Source organism: Cotesia glomerata, linkage group LG4, assembly GCF_020080835.1.
Source record: "Cotesia glomerata isolate CgM1 linkage group LG4, MPM_Cglom_v2.3, whole genome shotgun sequence".
In the NCBI taxonomy this organism is placed as follows: domain Eukaryota; kingdom Metazoa; phylum Arthropoda; class Insecta; order Hymenoptera; family Braconidae; genus Cotesia; species Cotesia glomerata.
The window spans coordinates 16,118,795-16,142,969 of record NC_058161.1 but is presented as its reverse complement, the minus strand read 5'-3'; the positions used below and the strand labels follow the sequence as shown (position 1 = coordinate 16,142,969).

Genomic DNA, 24,175 nt, shown 5'->3' with positions numbered 1-24,175 from the left:
ACACATATATATATACACATATATATATATATATATATACATACATATATATATATATATATATATATATTTGAGTAGATTTATACCTATAGGTATAATTACATTACTTGACTATTCTCTTCCCTTCCTCTTGCCCTTACTATATACACTATACTTTTCAGCAATTCCACTTCCAAGCTTAGGTCTGTGTTTCATAAATCATACATATTTTATTCCGTAAAAAATCAACTCACTTTTGGAGTTAATGATCATACGGTGCAATAAAAATCATGGAAATTTAAGAGATAAGGTATTACAAATTATTTTGTTTTTATTATTAAATACTTTAAGTTAACAATATATATTTATATTTTTCTTTTTTTTTGCAGAACCAATCACGCTTTTGGTTATAATGTATTATATTTATTGATAGTTAAAAATAGACATTAAAATTTGAGTGATAAAAATGTCTCAAGAAGACGACGTGGGATTTTTATACAAGACCATGAGTAAGTATAAATATTTTAAATGTTTATTTATGAAAATATAAATATATATTTATGTTTTAATAATGAAAATTTTTCAGTCGAACGAGATCCAAAAAAGCGTAGAGTGAAACCGGTCGAATCTGCACAAACTTCATTGTTAGATTTTGATTTGGGAGAAAGTTCTGATGATAGTGATTTTCGCATTGAAGATCATTGCGAAGAATCTGATGATGATTCTGTTGATTCCCATGATGATGGCAAAGGTAAATAAAAATTTTTATTTATTTAATGTTCATGATTATTTATTTATTGTTATATTGTTTTAGACAACGCAGGGTCAGATGAATCCGATGATTCAATGGGAGATCCATTGATGGTTGGAAAAAGTAATACTGATGTGACTGTTAATGATATTATTGAAAAAGCGAGACAACAAGCTGCCGAGGGGGAGATTTTAGATGAAAAATTAGCCAAAATGCTTATTTGCTGTGGTTGTTTAGGAGACAGAAGTGATGATATTAATGAAATTGTTGAGTGTGATGGATGTGGAGTAACAGTTCATGAAGGTAATTATTGGAGTTAGTTTTTTTTAAAGAAAATTTTTGAGCCTGTTTATTTATTTATTAAGGTAGTAGTCTGGTAACTTATGCCTATTTTCATGACTTCTTTGGAGGGTGGTTTTTTATAGGAATAAAAAAATAAAAATGAATTATCTTGAATATTTAGAGTGTTTTTATTTACATATTGAAAATATAAAAAAAAATTTATTTGAAAAAGTTTAATAGTTTATTACTATTATTATTGTCACTCGAAGTTGGAACCTCAAAAAAAAATGCACGTGGGTGGCCCGGGTGATTTTGGCTCTTGATGTTATCTGAAATCAAATATTCTTGATTATTCTTAATCTATAGACATGTCATTCTGGTCGGAGCTACTGAAGTTAAATTTCAAGGGTAAATAACAAAATGGCGGACTTTGAAAAAAAAAAGTCCTTTTATTTTAGCAAAGAAAGGGTTGTAAAATAAAAAGTTAGGGGTGAAAAAAATTCTCGTTAGTACCGACGAGAAATATAAGTGTGTAGAACAGCTTGTTAAAATTTGAAAGCAATCGGTTCAGTAGAAAAAAAGTTAGGACCCGGGCCACCCACGTGCATTTTTTTTGAGGTTCCAACTTCGAGTGACAATAATAATAGTAATAAACTATTAAATTTTTTCAAATAAATTTTTTTTATATTTTCAATATGTAAATAAAAACACTCTAAATATTCAAGATAATTCATTTTTATTTTCCTATAAAAAACCACCCTCCAAAGAAGTCATAAAAATAGGCATAAGTTACCAGACTACTACCTTAATTAGCAAGCTGCGGTCACTTGGGACTTCCGAGATTTAAGGATTTTAAATTATTATTATAAAATAACAAAAATACTTGAACATTTACTAGAAATTTTACAATGCTGCAAGTGATATTTTTATATAAAAACACACGCACTAGCAGGAAAAAATTGAGTTAAAAAAAATTAAGGCAAAATGAATATAAAGTTTAAGTCTGTGAGCATATGCAGAGTAGTAATAAATTAATTCTTAATTATTAATGACTTGACAATATATTAGAAATTTTTTTATAATTTTAAAGCAATTAAATTATTATGAAAAAAATTCCACTTGTGGAAATTAAAAAAAAATTATTAGTGGAAATTTTTTTAAGTATTTTTTTATTACAATTGCTTTTTTATAAAAATTAACAGTTGTCAGCTAACTTTAGTATCATTGATAAGTCAAGATCAATTACAAATAATTTTATGGAACAAATTTGTAGAATGAGCAAACTATTAAAATTTGCTCCAAAAACAACATAAAAAAATTTACTATCACTGAAAAATCTATAAAACCGTGAAAAGGCACAAATTCTTGTCAAGACCTTTTTGATCATACCAAATTTAACTATAAAAGTTCCTTTTAAAATGATAAAATGTTCGGTACAAATTTTCCTCATTTCAAATATTTAGATCATAAATGAATATCGTTGAAAAAATATCAAAACCAATTTACGGTAAAGATATACCTGTCACAAAATTTTTCTTAGTCTCTTAATTATATATAAATTAATTTTTGACGTATAACTATGTTTATATGTACGAAAAAAAATAAAAAAAAAAAAACAAATTTTGTTTATTGTGAAATTCGAATCTATTTAAAACTACTTCAAAAACTTATCACAATAAATTAGCTATTGCTGAAAAGCATATAAAACGTTGAAAAGGCAAAAATTCAGGTCAAAATCTTTCCAATGATACTAAATTTAATTTAAACAACTCATTTTATTGTATAAATACGCTAGAGAAAAAATTTTCTTTATTTTTTTTAATTGATTTTAATCATTTAATCAGGCGTAAAAAGAAAGAATATTTTTCGTAATGAGTTACTCTTGAAAGTATATGCTACTTAATGATGTTTTAAAAGTCTTTTTGAAAAATCACCTCGATAAAAAATTTTTAGTGGTCGATCAAGATTTAAATATTTATGATACTGAAATCAGCAGACATCTGACAATTTTTTTTTTTTTTTTATTAAAAATCGATAAAAAAAATTTGTAATTCTTTTAAATTTTTTTATAATAATCAAAAAGATTGACCGATGTCTGTTAATTTTATGATCATAAATATTTGTTAATTAATATAGAGTAGAAATAATAATTTTTCTAATTTTTATTTAAGTCTCATTTACATAATCTTGAGCTGTTTTTTGGAGAAGACTTTTAACAAATGATACCGAAATTAACAGACATCTGATAATTTTCGAAATTTTTATAACAAATCAATTATGATAAAAAATAACATTTTTTAAAATTTGCAGTTATAATTTTTAAAAATTTTTACATATGTAATTGTTTTCAAAATTATTTAACTGTTATAAAAATTTTTTAAATTAAGATAAATAACATATTTTTATAGAAAATTAAAAATAATCTCGATTTTTGCCTCACTCTAAATAAATAAATACTTAATAATAGCAATTGTCAAGATATGTAGCGGACTATTTAAATATATGTTTTGATATAATTTCAGGATGCTATGGAGTATCAGATGTTGAAAGTTTTTCAAGCACAGATTCATTGTGTCAGTCTGCACCTTGGTTCTGTGAAGCTTGTAGCGCAGGAATTGAAAATCCGTCATGTGAATTGTGTCCCAACAAAGGAGGAATATTCAAAGAAACTGATGTAGGTAAATGGGTGCATTTAGTATGTGCTCTGTACGTTCCTGGCGTTGCCTTTGGTGAGGTAAATAAACTTCAAAATCTACATTACTGATCACTGCATTTCAATATATTAAAAAATAAAAATAAAATAAAAAAAATTTTACTTTAGGTGGACCGTCTAGCAAGTGTAACTCTTTTCGAAATGGCCTACAGCAAATGGGGTTCTAAATCGTGTTCATTGTGTGAAGATGCTCGCTTTGCTCGTACCGGGGTGTGTATTGAGTGCGACGCAGGGATGTGTCATACGTATTTCCACGTAACTTGCGCCCAAAGAGAAGGATTGTTGTCAGAAGCGCACAGTGAAGAAGTAGATCAAGCCGACCCATTTTACGCTCACTGTAAATTACATTCTGATAAGACACTAGTTCGAAGACGTAGACGAAACTGGTTAGCGTTACAAATTCGCGCTCAATATCGCCAAGAATTACTGAAGCAGCCAGGACATCTAGATACTGAAGAGCAGCGCCGGATTCAAAGAAAACTCGCTAAGCACAGACATAAATATTTGGCTCACAAAGCATCAAAGCAACCACCTTGGGTGCCTACTCAAAAGATGCCGCGTTTATTGACCACCTCGGCGTCTGCTTGTCGACAATTAGCAAGGAAAGCTGAGCTTATGGGCATAGAGACCGCTGCGTTAGAAGCGCAAGAAGCCCAGCTTGTTGCTCTGGTTGATGTCAGGAAGAAATGGCATATTCCTCCGGCGTTTAGCGTTGAGTTTATTGGTTATTATCTTGACCGTAATTTACGTGTGATATCGATGAAACGCAAGCTTCAAGAGCTGCTGGATGTCAACACACAGCTGCTGACTGACCAGCAAAGACTTGACAGAAGGTACGATGAAGTTATGAAAGACAATGAAGAACAGATTAGGATAAATGTTACTTTGAAAGAAAAAATAGAATTGTATCATCAAGTTATTAGACTCGCTGGTTATGTTAAGCCATTACCACTTATTGGTGATCTTTCGAAACCCCGAGTGCCTACTTTAGGTAGATATAATAATGATTGTTGTTATTATGTAGATTTTTATAAGAAATATGTTTATAAAAATTCGTTTTTAGGTACGGGACTCGGGGTTCCTACGGCAGCTGCGCTTAAAATGGGGGTTGGTTTTCCACTGCCTGTTAGCAAAGGAAGTGAAGGTGCGAGGGAAGGCCGAGTTCTTAGTAGTCAAGCTATGGAACTTACGCAAAAACCTGAGCTGACACTTAGACATCAGTGTGGAATCTGTCGTAGAGCGACCAATCAACATTTGCTTGCTAAGTGTGACACGTGTCATCTTCATTATCATCTTTCTTGCTTGAGCCCTCCGTTGTCTCGTATGCCCAAGAAAACTAAACTTATGGGCTGGTAAATATTTTTTTTTTATTTTTCAAATTAAAATTAAGGAGGTCACTCTGATTTTTAAAGAAGACGCCATTCGGCCATACCCGAAATCAAAGGTAGATCAAAGGTAGATCATAGAATTAATTATCATCTTGTCTCAATAACTTTCGTTTGACAGGGAATGAAATTTATTTTAATATACATAAGTAGGTTGTATTACACATTGCCTGAAAATGGTTCAATATAACTCTTGACTTTGATAAAATAACTAAAAATGGTCAAAATGTCAATATGTTATATGGGTGGAAAAAAAATTAACAAGGGCTACAAAACTATCAGTTTAATCATAATAAATAAACAGCCGATTTAATTTTTGCTTTTTCGATATTTGTGTATCTTTTGCCATATAACATGACAGGGGACTTTTTTTTTTTTTTTTTATCAAATTGAGAAAAATCAAGCAAACTATTTCAATGCATTCAACTTTTCAAATTCTCAATGAATGCTTACATTAATTAGAATAATGTTAAGACTTATGGATCCAATTTTATAAATAAATTATAAATAAATATAGTTGCCAGGTGACTGAGTTTTGAAGTGGTCCAGACATATTTCCAGCACAAATGGTGCTTTGACACTAAATAAAGTGGCGATAAAGCGCTAATAGCCGTATGGTTATTAACTCAAGGCTAGTTAGATCCTTATAAACCTTACAAAAGATAAAATAACACGCTGGATTTTTTTTTTGGCTTTGAACTGTTCTTAAAATGCCTGGGATAAACTTTGGTTTAATAAATTCAATGAAACAAATTAATTTTCGGTACTTTTTATTGAAGAAGATTGATTGTTAGTTAACTAATTAAGTTTATAAACATTATGAACCAAATTAGATATTATGGACGAATAACTTAAAATTTAATCTTAAAGTTTTAATTTTGAGAGTGGGACAGCCCAAGGGACTTTTATTTCGGTGGTTTACGAATTTATAGCAAAAAACCAAAATTTATTTCATTTTAGTTTTCAATGCTCCAAATAGTAATGTTTTTTTACTTTCGTGATAAATTTTTTTTAGTAACAAAATAACAATTTTTCTAATAAAAAAATACCTGGGACAGCAAAAAACATCCTTACAGAGAATCGCCCACATACGTTAAATTAAAGGTAATTTCATGAGCTTTTACATGAATTTATCAAAAATCAGCTATCTTTTTGCTATTAAAAGTTATAAATAAATGAAGTCACCGAAAACGTAATTTTTACTATTTTTATCATTTTGAAGAGCTACTATTTCTGAACTAATCGAAGGATTTCGCTCATTTTAAGATTCATGCAAGCTAATTGTATAAGAAATTTGTATACTAAATGCTCATTCAAGGTTATTCAAGCTCGTTCAAGATTATTATCCAAAGAATGTGTGTAACAAATTTCATCTAGATCCGTCAAGAACTGTAGACACACTCGCAGCATTATCCCGCGTTATATTACATATAAATAAATTTTTTAACTAACGTTATTTTTGAGCTTTACTCGATTAGTTAAGAGATATTACGACAAAATTCCGAGTAAATTTCGACATGAAGACCAATGCAAAAGATTGATTTCTATGAAATCTACCTAAAAATGTTTTTTAGTAAGTTTTTTTGAAGAATGAAAAGATAGAACTTTGAATATTTGATTATGTATTTATTATTTCATTAAATTGAAAAATCGTTAGGTATAAATCTTTGTAAAAATATGAGTAGTACCACTCCGAAGACACCCGTCTTGAAAAAAATATTAGTTGAATATTATCAAGAATAAATAATGTAATGTAAAAAATATATACAAATATAAATAATGCTGTGAAGCGGGAAAGAATAGGAGTTACGGTAATTATTACGTGAATATTATTAGTTGAATATTATCTATTATATTTTTATTATTAAAATTTTTTTTTTAAAGTTCTATCTTTCTGTTTAATACATAATAAGCTTCTCGTAACACACTCAATTATATTTCGAGTTTTTCAGTCAAGTTTATTAGAATTGCACTGGCATCCGTATACTGAATTTTTAATACCCAACAAAAGTTATACTACGTATGTCGTTACTTTTATTAACAGCTATTTTTTATTTACGTTATATTTTTTAGAATTTTTTCGCATTATATAAACTATTTTACAAATATTTATTTTACCTTATAATAAAGTAATTAACAAACGGTGAAATTTATTGACAGTTTATGAAAAATTGGCACTAGTAGGGTAAAGGCTCAAAATATTCACCAGATTAGATAAAATGAACATAAATGCATTATCTGTAAATTTATTGGAAGAGTTTATGAGCTGAAACGAATGTTATGCTTTTTTTATAGTTTCAACTTATAAACTATAATAGTTTTGTTTATAAAATACATAATAATAAACATTAAATTGTAATAATTAACGGTACAGCCGGTTGCTCTGAATATTGACCATTACGCAGTAAATATTGACCACCTACGTTCCAAATACTGACCAGTTATATTATGCTTACTAGTCTTATAAATAACTTTTATTTTTTATCTATAATAGTTTCGATATTAGGTAATCTATTCACTGACATGTTGATAGTTTCAGTATTGTTGTTAGTTGTTCTATATTCTGATAAAATATTATCTTCAGTACTCATATTGAAATCAATGGCCGAAGCCATACTAATATTAGGTACATTGGATATTTTAAAACACCAATTGTTGATCAGGATATTATTATTATTATTAACATGACTTTTCTAAAAAAAATTATTGATAAATAATCTTCAATATTGAATTATTTTGACAAATACTTATTTATTGATTATGAAAAATTTAATTTTATATTAATTGATCACAAATGTAATTACCAAACACGGCGTGGTTAAGTTCTAATGACTAATTTTCACAACTCTCTGATATTTGTACACAAACTTATTTTTTTCCATTATAACAAATGTATATATTTATGTGCATGCGCAAATTTTTATTTAACGTATAATTAAAGAATGATAATTACGTGCTGAATATAAAATTAAATCACTAGATTTTTTAAAATCAAGTTGTCATGCTGCCTGGTAAATATTTGGTTCCTTTACCCTATTAAAAATTGAATAATTGACAAATTTTTTAAAAATTCATGATTTTTTTCGATAAAAATAGAACCGCTAGGAATTTCCAAATAATTCTAGTTCATCCTACGACTATACATTATTAAATTTATTATTAAAATTTCAAAGCAATCGATCAAGCCATTTTAGAGATATCATAGAAATAAATTAGAAAAAACGCATTAAAAAGTTGAAGTACTCAACTAACTATTTCGAACTATAACTTTTCAACTTTGGATATTACACTGATAGAAGGATTTATTTGTATTAAATAATATTTGTTAATAGCTAACAAATCATTTATTAGAGACCATTTTTTAATATTAAATAAATATTTCTTAGTATTTAAAATGATTTGTTTGTATTTAATAAATCTGATATTCATTTATTAAATATTAATAAATCTTTTTAAATACTAAGAAATATTTGTTAAGGACTAACAAATGGCTTCAAATAAATGATTTGTTAAATATTAACAAATCTTTTTAACTATAAACAAATCCTTCTATCTGTGTATGAAATCATTTTATCAGCTTAATCTAAACTGTTTTACGTACATAATTTTAATTCTGAATTTTTATTATGTTCATAATTTAATTCTTATTTATATTAAATTTTATACTTAAAAAACTTGAAATATTATCAATAGTTACTCCAAAAATATGAATCTAGAAAAGCTAATTTAATCTATGTAACTACATAAAAAAAAAAAACTATTATTTCCTTTTATGCCCCGATGTAATTATAAAACTATTTTTAATTATCATGATTAGGCCCAAGATTTTTGCCGAAAATATTAGTTGTGTAAAAATAATTTTTAGAAAAAATTTGTGGAAAATTTAATTTTCTACAAGAAATATCTCATATAATTTTTTTATACGACAAATATTTTCACCGTAATTCCTCAATTAAGATTCACAATATATGATTTCATTTTTTGCTAGTTATAAAAATCTCAATTTTTTATATGACTAATATTTCCGCCGTAATATCAAATATTTGACACCATTAATTATTAATTGATATTCTGAAATTAATGCAAAAATCCTGGCGCTAATCATGACACACGATATAAATGGTATCAGTATTCTTGATACCCGGACAAAATATCCCCGAGACTAAATATCACTGCAACAGAATATTTAAGTATATAAATATTAATTTTTTTAAGATTAAAAATATCGAATAAACACACACAAAATCCATCATAAAAGGGCACAAAATGGTAACAAGCTTATGTTTCGGTGTATTTTGAAAATAAACACACATAAATCACGTTTAAATAAATAATTTTTTACATGTGTCGTCTTTTGGTTGAATCCAATTCTATTTTGTATTTTTACAGCTGCAATATTCAAAAATATTATAATTTTTAGTATTATTTATGATTAATTTTTTTTTGTAACAATTAATTTTGTGGTATTCGTTGTTATTTATCAACTGATTTCATTTTGTTGTATTTGTGATAATTAAATCATAATCATTTTTGTAATAATGGACAAATGTTGCCTGATAACCAATATTTAAAGTTTTTGTAAAGTCGTGCTACGAATATTTGTTGAAATTACATTAATACGTGTTGAAAAAAATTTGATAATTTTTTTTCAAATTTATTGTTTTGAATTGTTTTACTGATTAATTCAATTATTTAAAATATTTTGTCTATGGTTATTTTTTTTAGAATATTCTGTCAGAGGATATTTATTTTGGGGATATTTTGTCGGGCTATCAAGAATCATGGAACCACATAAATATTTTTTCTATATTCAGTTCAACTCGTTAATATTGCATAATCTCCCTTCAAAAGAATTATTTCTTAAAAAAATTAATGTGTCAACATAAAATTAATCTATTTCATTTTAATTATGTTGTGACATAAAATTTAGATTTTTTCTTTTAATTATTAATTTTATGATAATTTACCTTTTACTATTAAATAATAAAACGGTGTGCCATAATTTTAGTAATTAATTTATGCAAAAAAAAATTAAATTTTTTCTATCTACCACACTGGGTGACCTCCTTAAAAAAAAAAAAATTTTTTTTATCATTTTCTATATTAATTACTTCAGAAGTAAAAAATTTTTTTATTATATTATTTATTTTAATTAAATTAAATTACAGGCAATGTTCTGAGTGTGATAAAGAATCTTCAGGATCAGAAGTGGAGCATGTCGATACCTCAGCACCTAGAAAATTACGTCACTGTAAAGACGAAGTAGTACCGAGTGAAGAAAGTCAGTTACCGAGCACTCCAAGCACACCTACATCATCGAAAGCAGTAATCCCTACAGTAGTGATTCCGGAACCGCAACCTATGCCGAAGTTGACTATCAAGCCAATGATTATTCCCCAACCGCCGGTAGCTGAGCCCGTACAAGTCGAAAACTCGCCATACGTTCCACCAAGTGTCACTGTGCCAATTATTCCTCGAGAAGGTTCTCCGCAGTACATGGTAGCTTCTGCCGATGGGACTGAGTCAGTTTCCCAGCGAAGTGCTAAAAAAAGGCGACGAGAGAAACATAAAAGATATACTCCGGATCCTATCACGGGAATTAAACAACGGAAACGTAAACACAAGAGGAAGAGCTTGGATGTTGAAAATCCAGATGGTCAACCTGAAATTCACAGAAGAATTACGATTAAGGTATTAATCGTATCTAAAGAACTTTTAACTGACTTGAGTTTTTTTATTTTAGGGACCCGTGGGACGGTCCATTTTTTTTTGGGAATTTTTTTGACGAACAATGGAAAGATAGATTTTTTTTTTTTTTTTTTATTTTTTCAAGATTATTTAAAACAAATTTCAAGTAAAAATCTTCATTAGAACGGTAGTTGTACCACTCTGAAGACGCCCGCTTCGAAAAAAAAGAATGCTAATTTTCTCCGCGATTTTTAATGATTCATTTATGTGAATAAAAAAAATGGCATTTTAATCTAGAAGTTTAAATGCATGAAATGACTTAAAATTATCCAAAAGTTCCGAGTAATCCGAAAAAAAGGAAATCATGAAATTTTAGCAGTCGCGAAAATTCAATTTTCAAAATTTTTAACTAATTCTTGATCATCCCATGTATTTAGACTTCTAAATTAAAATGCCATTTTTTTTTTTTTTTTTATTCACATAAGGTAAAAGCCCCCATTATTGACACTATAAGAGTGATCATGAATATTTGAATTTCTTTATCGTGTTTCAAATCAATATTGTCAACTTTTTTTTTATAGGACACCTTAATCATTGTTTTGACTTATATAATTTAATTAACTAACTTTAATAGCAAAAAATTTAATAATTATTATATCAACTTAAAACCAACAGGTCGTATGTATGTATTATTGACAGCGCAAAAAATTCAAAGAGCCGATTATTGACATACCATTGACCCTATTATTGACAGGTCGTTTATTACAGTTAAATTTATATTAACAATAATCATTTTTACTAACTAGTGCAAAACTATCAATAATTATTATTATTTTAAAATTCGTTTAAGACCTAGCTTTTCTATATTTTTTACCAGATTTTTTTAGCAATTTTTCATAGTCTCAAATACTTTGATTCTTATAAAATCACATGAAAGTATGTAAACATTAATACGTTGACATGTATGTTGAGAGGGTTGGGTTACCTTACATTATGACCTATGTCGTTAGTTGACGCAAGTTAATTTTTGTGTTCCCATCATTGACATCTGCTATTTTAAAATTAATTTTAACTCGATAAAGTATAAGTAAATGACCATATGGTTATTTAGACTATAAATAATCTAAAATAATTTTAAACAATACAATTACATAAAAAAAAAACATTGAGAAATCTGGATTTGAAAATAAGGTCTTTCTTAACAATATTGTTAAGAAATTATAAACGTATAAGCAGTTTTGGCCTACTTGAAAAAATGAAATTTTTTTGCGGTAAATAGTTTTATATCTTGGAATTAAATTTTACAATTTTTTAATTTTAAAAATATGTAAAATTGTCATGAAATATTTACAATTGTGATTATTAACAGATTTTAATAATGAAATAATAAAATTAAATAGGGTGTCAATAGTCGGGGCCTTGACCATAATAGGGGCTTTTGCATTAAGCTAATTTGTTCATATCGTGGAAGAAAGCTTTCTTTTTTTTCGAGGCGAGTGTCTTCCAAGTGGTATAACTTCTGTTCTAATGAAGATTTTTATTTGAAATTTGTTTTACACAATCTTGAAATAATAATAAATAACTCAAACTTCTACACTGAGAAAAAAAAATTTATTTTGAATAAATTTATTCTTTTGAAGAAATCCAAATTTTTCCAAAAGTAACTTTCTTGTTGAAAAATATTTTTTGATTTGGAGAAAAATAATTTTAGACAAACGAATCGTGAATTTTCATCCAAAATTTTTTTTTCCTAAATCTTTAAAAAAATTTTTATTTCTTCAGCTAAGAAGTAAAATTATTGAAAATTTTCAACAAATTAAATTTCTTACCACAACATTGTTAATTTTTTTGAAAAGACATTTTTTTCTCTCAGTGTATCTTTTCATTGTTCGTCAAAAAAAATTAAAAAACGAGTCATCACACGAGCCAAGCCGCTTAAATAATAATTATTTATCTGGATTTATTTTAGATCAAGCCGATTCCTAGACCAGAAGGTTCTGAAGTCTCAGACTCGAGTCCACAAATGTTTGTCGCTACTTCGACGAGTACAGAAATAACAACACCTCCACCACCACCCCCGCCTGCTCTTGTCTTTCCAGTTCCAGTTCCAGTTCCACCTCCACCTCCGCCACCAGTTCCTCAAACTTCTCCGACTCCTCCAGCACCTATCATAATTAATAACCCAATCACGCCAGTAGTCGTTAATACTTCCAGTAATTCTCGATTATCGTCAGGGAAGAAAGTTAAAGACGCTGAACTTCTTACTCATTGTACTGTTTGCGGCTCAACTGGAACTTCACAGAATATTGTGATGTTAGTAATAAATTATTTCTTTACTTCAAAAATTACTTAGCAAAGAATTGATTGTTATTAAATTGAACTTTTTTTTTCTAGGTGTGATGAGTGCAAAAAATGTTATCATTTCACTTGTTTGGAACCTCCGGTTAAAAAGTCACCTAAGCGACGAGGATACTCTTGGCATTGTGCAGATTGTGATCCCAGTGTAAGTAATACTTGACAAATTCACGATTAACCTTTTGTTACTCACGTTGATTTTTATTTGAAATATTGCGTTACTAAAGTCAAAAGGGCATATAAAAAATTTTTTTTTCCAATCACTTTGCAAACATATTTTGATCTAAAAAATAAAAAAATATTAAGTCTCAAAAAATTTATATCTCAAATTATAAATCTTAATGACTCGAAGAGTGAAAATATTAATATAAAAAATATTGGGGTGGTCACAGTGACACCGTCACTGAGTAAGTAAATCTTTTCTTTGAATTTTAATTGTTAAATTTCACCTGAATTTTCTCTGATGGTATGAGACCTCATACCGATAAAATTATTATGGTGAAGAAGTAATAATAAAAATTAGTAATTCTTCAAAAAGAATTTTCGGATCGCGATTCATGGCTTAATTTACTAAAAATATATTAAAATAAAAAATATTAATAATATTTTTATTATAAAATGGCTATCAGGCTACTTTAGTGCGAAATTTCAAAAGTTTTAAATATATTTAATCATCATAATTATTTTTTAAAAGAGTGAATTATTTCTTAATCTGAATCTTGCAAAATAGATTCAAAAACAGTCAAGGGAAAAAAAATTGGGTAATTTTCTATAATTCCAAATTAAGTCAAATAAAAATAAAAAAAAAAAATTTACAATTAAAAAAATTTTTTCGTTGCTCATTTTGCCCCTTTTTATAGTTTTTATATAATTTTTCATATTTCATCTTTATTATAATATTGCTTCATTGACGCTACATTATTTTCATGTTTTATAATGAAAAACATATTTTTCTTTATACGCCCTTTTGAAATTAGTAACTCAAAATTTTTTTTTATTGACATTTTGGGCAATTTTAAATTGATAAGTAAAAAAAAATTTTTTTTATGCACCCTTTTGGCACAAAGCCCTGTCTTACTGTAAAAGTACGCCCTTTTGGCATTTGTCACGCGGTATCATAAAAACTATCAGAACTATTATAATTAATTAAGAATTTATTTATTATTAATCTAAATATGCTCGCAGATATGAATTTTCAATTTATTATGCCTTAATTTTTTTAAATTGATTTTTCCTTGCTATTGCGTATGTTTTTTATTTACAAATTTTATTTGAAACATTGCAAAATTTCTAGTAAATGTTCAAGTATTTTTATAATAACAATTTTCATGAAACTGAACAACTTTTTAAATATTAAATTAAACGATAAAAAAACTAGCAACCTTGTAGTCACTATGTGACTACCGTGACTTATGAACTATAAATAAATCAAATTTTGCTTTATCAAATAATGACTTTGATAAATTGCACTGTACTTTCTTAACTATTGACGTTCTTAAAGATATAAGCTCATTCCGATGTTACATTCATCAAGAGCTTTCATTTGACTACCCACATGCATTTTGATATATTTTTAATATATACATATATATTAGGGTGGCCCAAAAAAACCGACTATTTTTTTTTTCTTAGTCTCGAGTGAAAAAATGTTAGTTTTTGATGTTTTAAGAGCCCTCACCAAAAGACAGCTCAAAAAAAAATTTTTTAAGAGGTCACTCCAAATTTTTTAAAATTTCAAAAATCATCAAAAATCGAATTTTTTTTTTTTTTAATTTTTTTTTTCTTGTTACGGTATAATTTTATAGACCAAAAAAAAAATAAGTTTCTGAAAATTTCAGTTCAAAATTTAAATTTTGAAAGGTCGCTCATAATTTTTTTTTTTTTTCTTTAATTAGTCATATCGCTGACTTTAAATGTTGGGAGTGGTAATTGGGGTCTTTTTGGTTTGTAAAAATCTTAACCTACGCGGCAAGGTCAAATCTCAACCAAGCTGGTTTCTAAGACCAGCTTGGGATTCGAACCCACGCCTGGCAGTTGATTAAATAAAATTATTAAATTAAAAAAAAATTATATTTTCTATGTTGTGCTTGATTTTTAGTTCATCTCGTGATGTATTTTTATCAATTATGGTACTAAATAAAAAAAAAAAAATGCATGGAATTTTAATTTGAATAGTAAAAGGTCGCTCGGAAAAATCTAAACTAATGCACTAATAAATTGAAAAAAATTATGAGCAACCTTTTAAAATTTTAATTTTGAACTGAAATTTTAAGAAAATTATTTTTTTTTAGTTTATAAAATTATACCGTAACGAGAAAAAAAATTAAAAAAAAAAAAAAGTTCGATTTTTGACGATTTTTGAAATTTTAAAAAATTTGGAGTGACCTCTTAAAAATTTTTTTTTGAACTGTCTTTTGGAGAGGGCTCTTAAAACATCAAAAACTAACATTTTTTCACTCGAGACTCAAAAAAAAAAAATAGTTGGTTTTTTTGGGCCACCCTAATATATATATAATATATATAAATATATGAAAAATTGATGTGGGTAGTCAAATGAAAGGTCTCGATGAGTGTAATGTCGAGGTGAGCTTATATCTTTAAAAATGTCAATAGTTCACATGATATTTGTTAAAATGCCCTGTACTTTCTTAACTATTGACGTTTTTAAAGATATAACCTCATCCCGATGTTACATTCATCAAGAGCTTTCATTTGAGTACCCACATGCATTTTGATATATTTTTCATATATACATATATATAATATATATAAATATATGAAAAAATGATGTAGGTACTCAAATGAAAGGTCTCAATGAGTATAATGTCAGGATGAGCTTAAATCTTTAAAAATGTCAATAGTTCACAAGATACAAGGTCGTTTTTTAGTTATGTTAAATTGTACTGTACTTTCTTAACTATTGACGTTTTTAAAGATATAAGCTCATCCCGATGTTACATTCATCAGGAGCTTTCATTTGACTACCCACATGCATTTTGATATATTTTTAATATATACATATATATAATATATATAAATATATGAAAAATTGATGTGGGTACTCAAATGAAAGGTCTCAATGAGTGTAATGTCGGGGTGAGCTTATATCTTTAAAAATGTCAACTGTTCTCAAGATTTAAGGTCATTTCTTAATTATGGATCTAGAGATAGAGAATTTTTGAATGCAGCCTAAATACTTACCATCATAAATTGACTATCGGTGAAAATGATATGAAATCTTGAAAAGGCACAAATTCAAATCAAGACCATTGCAATGAAACTAAATTTCACTAAAAAAAAACGATTTTATCATATAACTATCCTGGACACAAAATTTTTCTTATTCTCTTAATAATATAGATTATGTTTAGTCAATTTGAATTTTGTAAAATAATCCTTAAACAGCATTGCAATAATTTCCTGCGATTCATGTAACGAAAGGTTAAATAAAATATAAAGATCATGATCATAATTAATCAAAAATTTTTACTATCAATTATTAGAATATAAATTTAATTATTTGTATCTAAATTTTTCATTTAAAATTTTGAGATTTTATTTTTTCAAAAACTTTATTGTAAATAAATATTTTTATTTATATTTATTTACACAAACTATAAAATATTAGACTTTAACATTGTTTAAATTTATTTTTTCAGGCCTCTGAAGCTGAGAATTAATCGACGTAAATATATCGACATGGAAATCGTTCTGATTTAAGATATGTAAGATTGAGTAATTTAAATTTAAAAATTTAATTCTATTTTGTATTATTAATTATATTTCAATCGATTAAAAAAGTACACAGTAAATGTGTGCTAAGTAAATCAATTAACTTGATTTTTATATAGGTACCGATTCGAATGAAAATAAAATTTATATTAAGAGTAACATTTATACATATTTATAATTATTTATACATCAAAAAATTTTTATTAATCATAAAAAAAAATTTATTGTTCAACTTCTAATCGCTAGAATATTTTAAAACTACTCGATTTTTTTTTCTTGATAAAAATCCATTGTAAAATTCTTTCGCTGACATTTTTTTACGATTAGCCAGTGATACTTGTTCCACAGATATCCAATTGCCATCTTTACATTGAACTATCAGTAAATTTAATTTTTTATCAAACATCATTAATCCTGAAAATAAAAAATGTAAATTATTTTTAGTTTAATTTTTTTATCGAACATTTTTTTGTTACAATAATAAAAATTTTTAATCTTTAAATTAAAAAAATTTTTGTAATGATTGAAAAAAAAAATTTTCTATTATTTTCTATTGAAATAAACAATTTATTAAATACAAACCTGGCGTAATTTGTGACGTGATTGATTTGTCTGATGGATTATTAAGTAATTTTATCCCAAAAATTTTCATTTTTTCACCATTATAATTTGTAATCAATGGATATATTCCTGTTAATGCTCGTTGAATGTCATACAAATTTTTCGCAGACAATTCATTCCAATTAACTGATGAAAGTTTTCGTGTAATTTTAGGCGCTGAATTAAAAAATAAATAATTATTAAAAACAAATAAGAAGATAAAAAAAAATTTTTTTTAGATAAAATAATTTATACCATAAGTAACATTTGTTTCAGATTGTGGTTTTGCAGACTTGAGCACGTGTGGTAAATTTTCAATTGTTTCTATCAATAAGTTAGCTCCAATTTTAGATAACTTATCATAAAGCTCCGGTTGAGTTTCATCTGGGTGAATATCAACGATTTTTTGGGCTAAAATATCACCAATATCAAACCTATTAATATAAATTGAAGTAGTTATTTTTTTTAGTTAAATTTCTTTAGAAATCTATCTGTTGTAGCCGGTCTCATGTCGTAATTTTAAGAAAATTTTGTCATAATGTTTTATTTCATTGAGTAATGTTGAAAAATGGCATTGACTCAAAAGTTTATATCTGTATTTTGTGATATATCGCGCCATGTAAGCAGGATTTCGCCCACAGTTCTCAACTGATCTTTATGAAATTTTGTGGGCTCATTCTGTGGATCAATAGTAAGATCAAGTTCGAAGATGAGCAAAATCGGCCAGTTAGTTTATGAGTTGTGAGTGTTTGAAAATTTTTTTTATTTTTAAAAAATTTTGAATTTTGTATATTTTATGGAAATAATTTTCCAGATATAAAAGATAGATAAAATCTATTAAATTTATCTCAAACTTCATTTAATTACCTTCAATTTAAGCTATTATTCGTCTAGTTTTGATGATTTTTTTAATTAATTCAGTAATTTTGAAAATTTGAAAAAATTTTTCAATGAACGTATTTCGGGCCTTTTTCTTTAAATAATTTTTAAGCCGTAAAAGTTAGCTTAAATCTATTAAATTTATTTCAAAATTCACATGATTATTCTCAATTTAAACTATTATTCGTCGACTTTTGATACTTTTTTCAATTTATTTCGTAATTGGGAAAATTAAAAAAAAAATTAAGAATAAATTAATTTCTAGCTTTTATCATCAAATAACTTTCTTCTGTTACAAATTCTATTTTTTAGGTAGATGTCTTTGAATATCTATTTGTTGCAGTCAGTCTGATATCGTTATTTGCAAAAATATAATAAAAAAAAAATGTTAGGATATTATTGCCTATTAATAACGTGTTTTTTTTCAATATTCAAACAAGAAATCTACCTATCCAAGTCAGGTATGGCCTTTCTTTTTTAATAAAATATACTTTGAATTTTATAAACAAAATTTATTTCAATATCTTAAAAATATTAATCATGAGTTCTTTGCTGTAAGTAAAATTAAAAAATTATAATCGTCTTTTATTTTATGTAAAAATCTAATAAAGCTTACTTCTTGGGTATAATTTTCATGATAGATACTCCAGTTTGAGTATCGCCGTTCATCAATGAATAAATTATTGGAGCAGCACCTCTCCATCGTGGCAGTAGACTTGCGTGGACATTAATCATTCCTCTAAAATAATTAATTCTATTATTAAATTTTAAAATAAAAAAAAAAAATCTGACCCAATTAAAATTATTTCAAAATTTAATTTCAGTATTCTACTTTAATTAAAATAAGTTACATTTATAATTTGTCATAATTAGTTAATTATGTTTGTTGTATTTTTCCGATTTAATTAATTGAGAATTTTTTTTCTTTGACACTTGACAGTTTTTTGATTTTTCTTTAAAAATAAACTGGGTCTAGAAAATAACTTTAAAAAAATTGCATTTATAACTTTTCAGAGCTTCTAAAGATGGAATTTTTTTATGATACTCAATTTAACAGAAATCTACCAAGTTTTCAGATTTTTATAACAATTATAATGAAAAAAATTTAGCAAAAAAATTCCACATGTAGAAATTTGAAAAAATTTTAAAAAATATTTTTTCTTTATAACAATTAATTTGTTATAAAAATTTCAAGACTTGTTAGATATCTGCTAAATTCAGTATCAAAAATTTTTTTATAAATTTTTCTTGCTGTAATTTTTTGAAAAAATTATGATACTAAAATTAGCAGACATTTAACAATTTTTGATTTTTTTAATCAATAAAAAAATTTTTTTTTTTTTAATTATTTATTTAACGTCGCTTTAACCGTTTAGTCCTAGGCGACGGATCAGAATATAGTTACAGAGAACAAGTTTGGATGAATGGATAGAACATTATCAGGACTGTAGGTCCGTAAATATTTTATAAATAAATTATATTTTTAATTTGATTTTCTTGATCATTTCAGCAAATCGTTTTATTTTGCTTCTGTCGTTGAGGATTTGGTCCATCTCGTTAGGAAGCTGCTGTGCATTTCTCTGTTGGTTCAAGTTTGGGCAGGTGATGAGGTGTTTTACTGAGATGATTTCATTGCATCCAGGACAATTGTCAGGATTGGAACCGTTCAGTAGGTGTTTGTGGGAAAATTGTGTGTGGCCTATTCTAAGACGTGTGCATATACATTGTTCTGATCTTGAGTTAAATTGAGGGGAGCTTTCCCAGATGTTACATCTTATCTCGTGTAGGTAAGTGGGTTTTATAGATGACCACAAGATGTTCCATTGGGCGTTGATATGTCTTTTGACTTTACTTTTATAGTCGCTGATCGTGATAGGAAGATTAGTGAGGTCAGTTCCACTTGTGAGGGCTAGTTTGGCTTGTTCATCAGCCAGTTCATTACCTGAGATCCCTGAGTGGGCTGGTGTCTATGCGATTATAATGTCACATATATTAGAGAGATTGGACAGATTTTGTTGACATTCTTGTACCGCTGAGATATCACTATATGGATTCATCAGGCTTTGGATCGACGATAGAGAGTCAGTACATATTATAGCTTGCTTAAGTTGATTATTCTTTATTACGTCTAAGCTTATTGAGATAGCTGTTAGTTTACATGAGAATACAGAGTATTTTGGTGGTAGTTTAAATTTTAATGTTGTTTCGTTGAGGCATATTGCACACCCGCGGAGATTGTTTAGAGCTGCTCTATCAGTGTAGATCTTTGTGTGAGTTGGATATTTGCTGATCATTTCAGAGAAAAGTTGGTTGTATACTGTTATAGAGGTGTTATTTTTATCTCCAATAAAAATTATAAGTAAAAAAAAACATTTTTTAAAAATTGCACTGTAACGTCCACGTTTTCAAAAATATAAATATCTAATTTGTCCCCGGCTCGAAATTTGCTCGCCGGAGTCCAGGGTCATAAACGGGGATCACATTATCAATAACAAAATATAAACAAAACACTTCATTTTAAATAAATCAAAAAAAAGGAAACCTCTTTATTGGCCTGATCATATTGATAAACGATATAAACAATATAAGCAAATTAAACAATATAAACAATACATTAGAACACTCTTTTCACACATATTGGCGGTTCAAAATCATTAACGCGGTTCAAAATCAAGAAACAATATAAGCAATATACACTAATACGATAGAAACTTTCTATCCAAACATACATGACGGTATTCGCGGTTCAAACTCAAAAAAAAAGAAAAAAAAAATCGCGTTCTCCAGTTCGCGGCGCTAGTGGGTCAATTTCCTACTCGGGATTCCCCCGGAGAAACGAGAGGATAGTCTCCAACTCCCTTCTCCCGCGGTGCTGCCACCCAGGTCCCCGAAGTCGAGGTATCTAGCCGACTTCCTCGACCTCCTAATCGCCGTCCCCAAGGATCGAGAGGATAGTCTCCAGCTCGATCCCACCTACACGACTATGATCACCTACCGTACCTCAGCTGAAGGCTTCGGCACGGGGAGAAGCACTTTCATCCGGTCGGTTCACGATACTTACCTGGTCCTTGGTCAGACACCAGGTAGAGTATCATCCTCTCGAATTACTTGGTGAAGAGTATTCAACCGAGTAATTCTCCCGAGAAAGAATTGCTCGCCTTATCGAGCCAAATTTTGGCGTTTATCATTTTCCCCCTAACTCTCTTGTAACGAACCGGAAGGGTCGTTTTAGACACCTTTCCGGTGTCCTCGAACTAGCATTCAAAAATAATTATTTATTATTTTAATCGTAATTTCCTTCATTTTCTATCCATTCGTTTCGTCAAATTCACAATTCTTTATTATTTTAATCGCAATTTCTTTCATTATATATCCATTCGTTGATTTTCCATACTAAATCTTGTTCGGAACTTAGAATAATTTGCCCAGTCTTTTAATTTCTTTTACAATTAATTCGCTCGGCTTCGTAATAATTTCTCACACGCTTAATTTCTTAATTTAATCATACCTTCGGTAACAATAATATAAAATTATTAACTAAATAAATACAATAATTAAATAATAATCGCCGCACTAATAACAATAATTATTTCTATTAATTTTTAAGTAATTAATAAAAAATAAACTAAAATACTCAAATACAAAAAGTAAAATCTAGGTCATAGCACTTGGAATTTTTTAAATTTTCTACTTGTCAAATTTTTTCTTTTAATAAATTTTTTTTCAATAAAAAAATTCTCAAAATTATTAGATGTCTCTAAATTTCAGAATCATTTAAAATCCATTCATTGAAAAAAAAAAAAAATAATAATAATAATAAATTAATACTCACAGAGGAAATGCATTGATTATCCACGCAGGAATTAAATGCCCAAAAGAAACAATAACTCCAATATCAAAATTTGATAGCGAGAAACTAACAGGCCATGAATGTAATTTTATTTTATGTTCTCTGGAAAATTTAATAATTCCATTTTCGTCTCCCTTGTAGGAACAAACAATTTCCAAGCGGCTTATTAGTTTGTTGGACCTGCTGATCATGTCGTAAATAATTATATTTTTTATTTATTAAATTTATATGTCAAGACTTAAGTCAGATGACAATAATTCAAAAAATGACCATAATACAAAAAGTATCATGTAATACTATACTAAAATATAAAAATAATAAAAAATTTGATAAACAAATCAAACTAGAATAAACAATCTTAAAAGCTTAGCTCTTTGAAGCTTCCAGATTTGAATAATGAGTAAAATAAAATAAAATTAGCAGTCACTTGATAATTTTTTAATTTTATTTAACGAATAAATTTTTTCTAGAAAATTGCATTTATAATTTTTTAAAAATTCTTCATGTTAATTTTTTTTTATTTGTTAAAAAAATTCTAAAAATTATCAAAAATTTTCATTAAATTAAATTATCCTATAGTTAGCTGACACTTTCAATTTTTTTTTCAATTATTAAATTAGAGCTAAAAAGTTTTTTTAAAAAAATTCACTGATAGATTTTCAAGTTTTTTAAAAATGAAATTTTTTTTTTCTGTAATAATTTTTAATGACATTAAATTGAGCTGTCACTACAATTTTTTAAAATTTCTTTGACAAGCAATTGAAAATTAAGTTAGCCGACATCTAAAAATTATCACAGAAAAATAAAAAAAAAATTTTATTTGTAAAAAAATTTAAAAACTATATGTGCAATTTTTCAAAAATATTTTTTAGTTGTAATTTAATGAGAAAAAAAAAACAAAATTAAAAACGTCGGTTAATTTTATTATTATGATAAGCAAATTTGTTCCAAAAAAATATTCTTAAAAAATTGCATTTTTGATTGATTTAACTTTCTACATATCAATTATTTTTTCTTTTTTTTTTGCCCATAATTTATTTGTTAAAAAATTTTTTTAAATCATCAAATATCTGCTAAATTAATTTTCGTCAATTTTTTCTATAAAAAGAAAAAAAATTCTAATTTTTTCAAGATATATTTGGTATATCTAGAAAATTATTCTAGATAATAAAAAAACAATTAATTTTCATTAAAATAAATCATATATTTATTTTTTTTTTTTTTTTTACTTACTAAGAGCTTTCCAGCTTCCGAAGACTTTCCAATGCAAAATCATCTGTACCAAAAAATAAAACATTCCATGGTCGTTTTTCTGTTTTTAATTGCGAATTCTCACTAGATTGTGTTTTGGTATAAAAATATGAATGCTTATGAATAAATTTTTTATTTGCGCCGGTTAAAAATTTTGAATTTCTAGTTATTGACAGCAATTTTTTAAGTTGATATTTTAAATTAGTATTGACTATCATTATGTAAATAAATATTAGTTATTTATTGTAAAACGTGTTATTTGTCAGGTCTAACCTTATCTATCACATTATAATTTTTTGTCCAATTATAAATAACTTTCATTATTATGCATGAAGAAAATTAAGTTAGAAATATTGTAATTTTTTAAAATATTTTTAATTCAATACTAAGAATATCGTAAATTATTTTAATTTATACAGCACAACACCTAATAAAAATATTACAATATAAACAAAATTATTACATTGAATTTGAGCAGAGTAAATATAATTGATATTAAGAAACATGGTAACAATGAAACCTGTAAACACGATTGTAGCAAAAAGCGGATAGCATATACAAACAGAGCCGCACAGGGTAACAGTGCGCAGCAGGTAAGTGTGCGCTAATCTATTGATCTATTAAGGAAGTATAGGGACCGAGCACTAACTGTAGAGGCAGCACATCAGTCGGAAGTGGCGCGCCCTGGTGTTTAACAAAAGCACTAAATG

The 24,175-nt window shown here is 27.0% G+C and overlaps 2 protein-coding genes across 2 annotated transcripts; one reads left to right on the top strand and one right to left on the bottom strand.

Annotated features, from left to right (window-relative positions):
- The first annotated feature begins 63 nt into the window (after positions 1 to 63).
- Positions 64 to 17,029, top strand: LOC123262738 (PHD finger protein 14). Its single transcript, XM_044725112.1, has 11 exons — positions 64 to 289; positions 369 to 488; positions 566 to 730; positions 794 to 1,033; positions 3,535 to 3,746; positions 3,834 to 4,716; positions 4,789 to 5,077; positions 10,279 to 10,801; positions 12,768 to 13,111; positions 13,193 to 13,301; positions 16,813 to 17,029. The coding sequence occupies exons 2-11, from the start codon at positions 446 to 448 to the stop codon at positions 16,831 to 16,833; spliced, it is 2,829 nt and encodes a 942-aa protein (XP_044581047.1). The 5' UTR covers positions 64 to 289; positions 369 to 445; the 3' UTR covers positions 16,834 to 17,029.
- Positions 17,030 to 17,105: 76 nt separating this feature from the next.
- On the bottom strand, positions 17,106 to 23,830 carry LOC123262739 (methionyl-tRNA formyltransferase, mitochondrial). The gene is made up of 6 exons (XM_044725113.1): positions 23,448 to 23,830; positions 22,197 to 22,397; positions 18,981 to 19,103; positions 17,741 to 17,919; positions 17,468 to 17,662; positions 17,106 to 17,299 (listed from the first exon to the last, which is right to left on the bottom strand). Exons 1-6 carry the CDS (start codon positions 23,681 to 23,683, stop codon positions 17,121 to 17,123), a joined length of 1,113 nt encoding a protein of 370 aa, XP_044581048.1. The 5' UTR covers positions 23,684 to 23,830; the 3' UTR covers positions 17,106 to 17,120.
- Positions 23,831 to 24,175: the final 345 nt, after the last annotated feature.

Excerpts from the sequence above, each read along its gene's own strand:
- LOC123262738 (XM_044725112.1), top strand. The coding sequence starts at position 446 with ATGTCTCAAGAAGACGACGTGGGATTTTTATACAAGACCATGA. Across the intron at positions 5,078-10,278 it reads AAAACTAAACTTATGGGCTG|GCAATGTTCTGAGTGTGATA; the intron begins GTAAATATTTTT and ends ATTAAATTACAG. Across the intron at positions 13,302-16,812 it reads GTGCAGATTGTGATCCCAGT|GCCTCTGAAGCTGAGAATTA; the intron begins GTAAGTAATACT and ends TTATTTTTTCAG.
- LOC123262739 (XM_044725113.1), bottom strand. The coding sequence starts at position 23,683 with ATGATAGTCAATACTAATTTAAAATATCAACTTAAAAAATTGCTGTCA. Across the intron at positions 19,104-22,196 it reads ATAATCAATGCATTTCCTCT|AGGAATGATTAATGTCCACG; the intron begins GTGAGTATTAAT and ends TAATTATTTTAG. Across the intron at positions 17,300-17,467 it reads CACGTCACAAATTACGCCAG|GATTAATGATGTTTGATAAA; the intron begins GTTTGTATTTAA and ends TTTTATTTTCAG.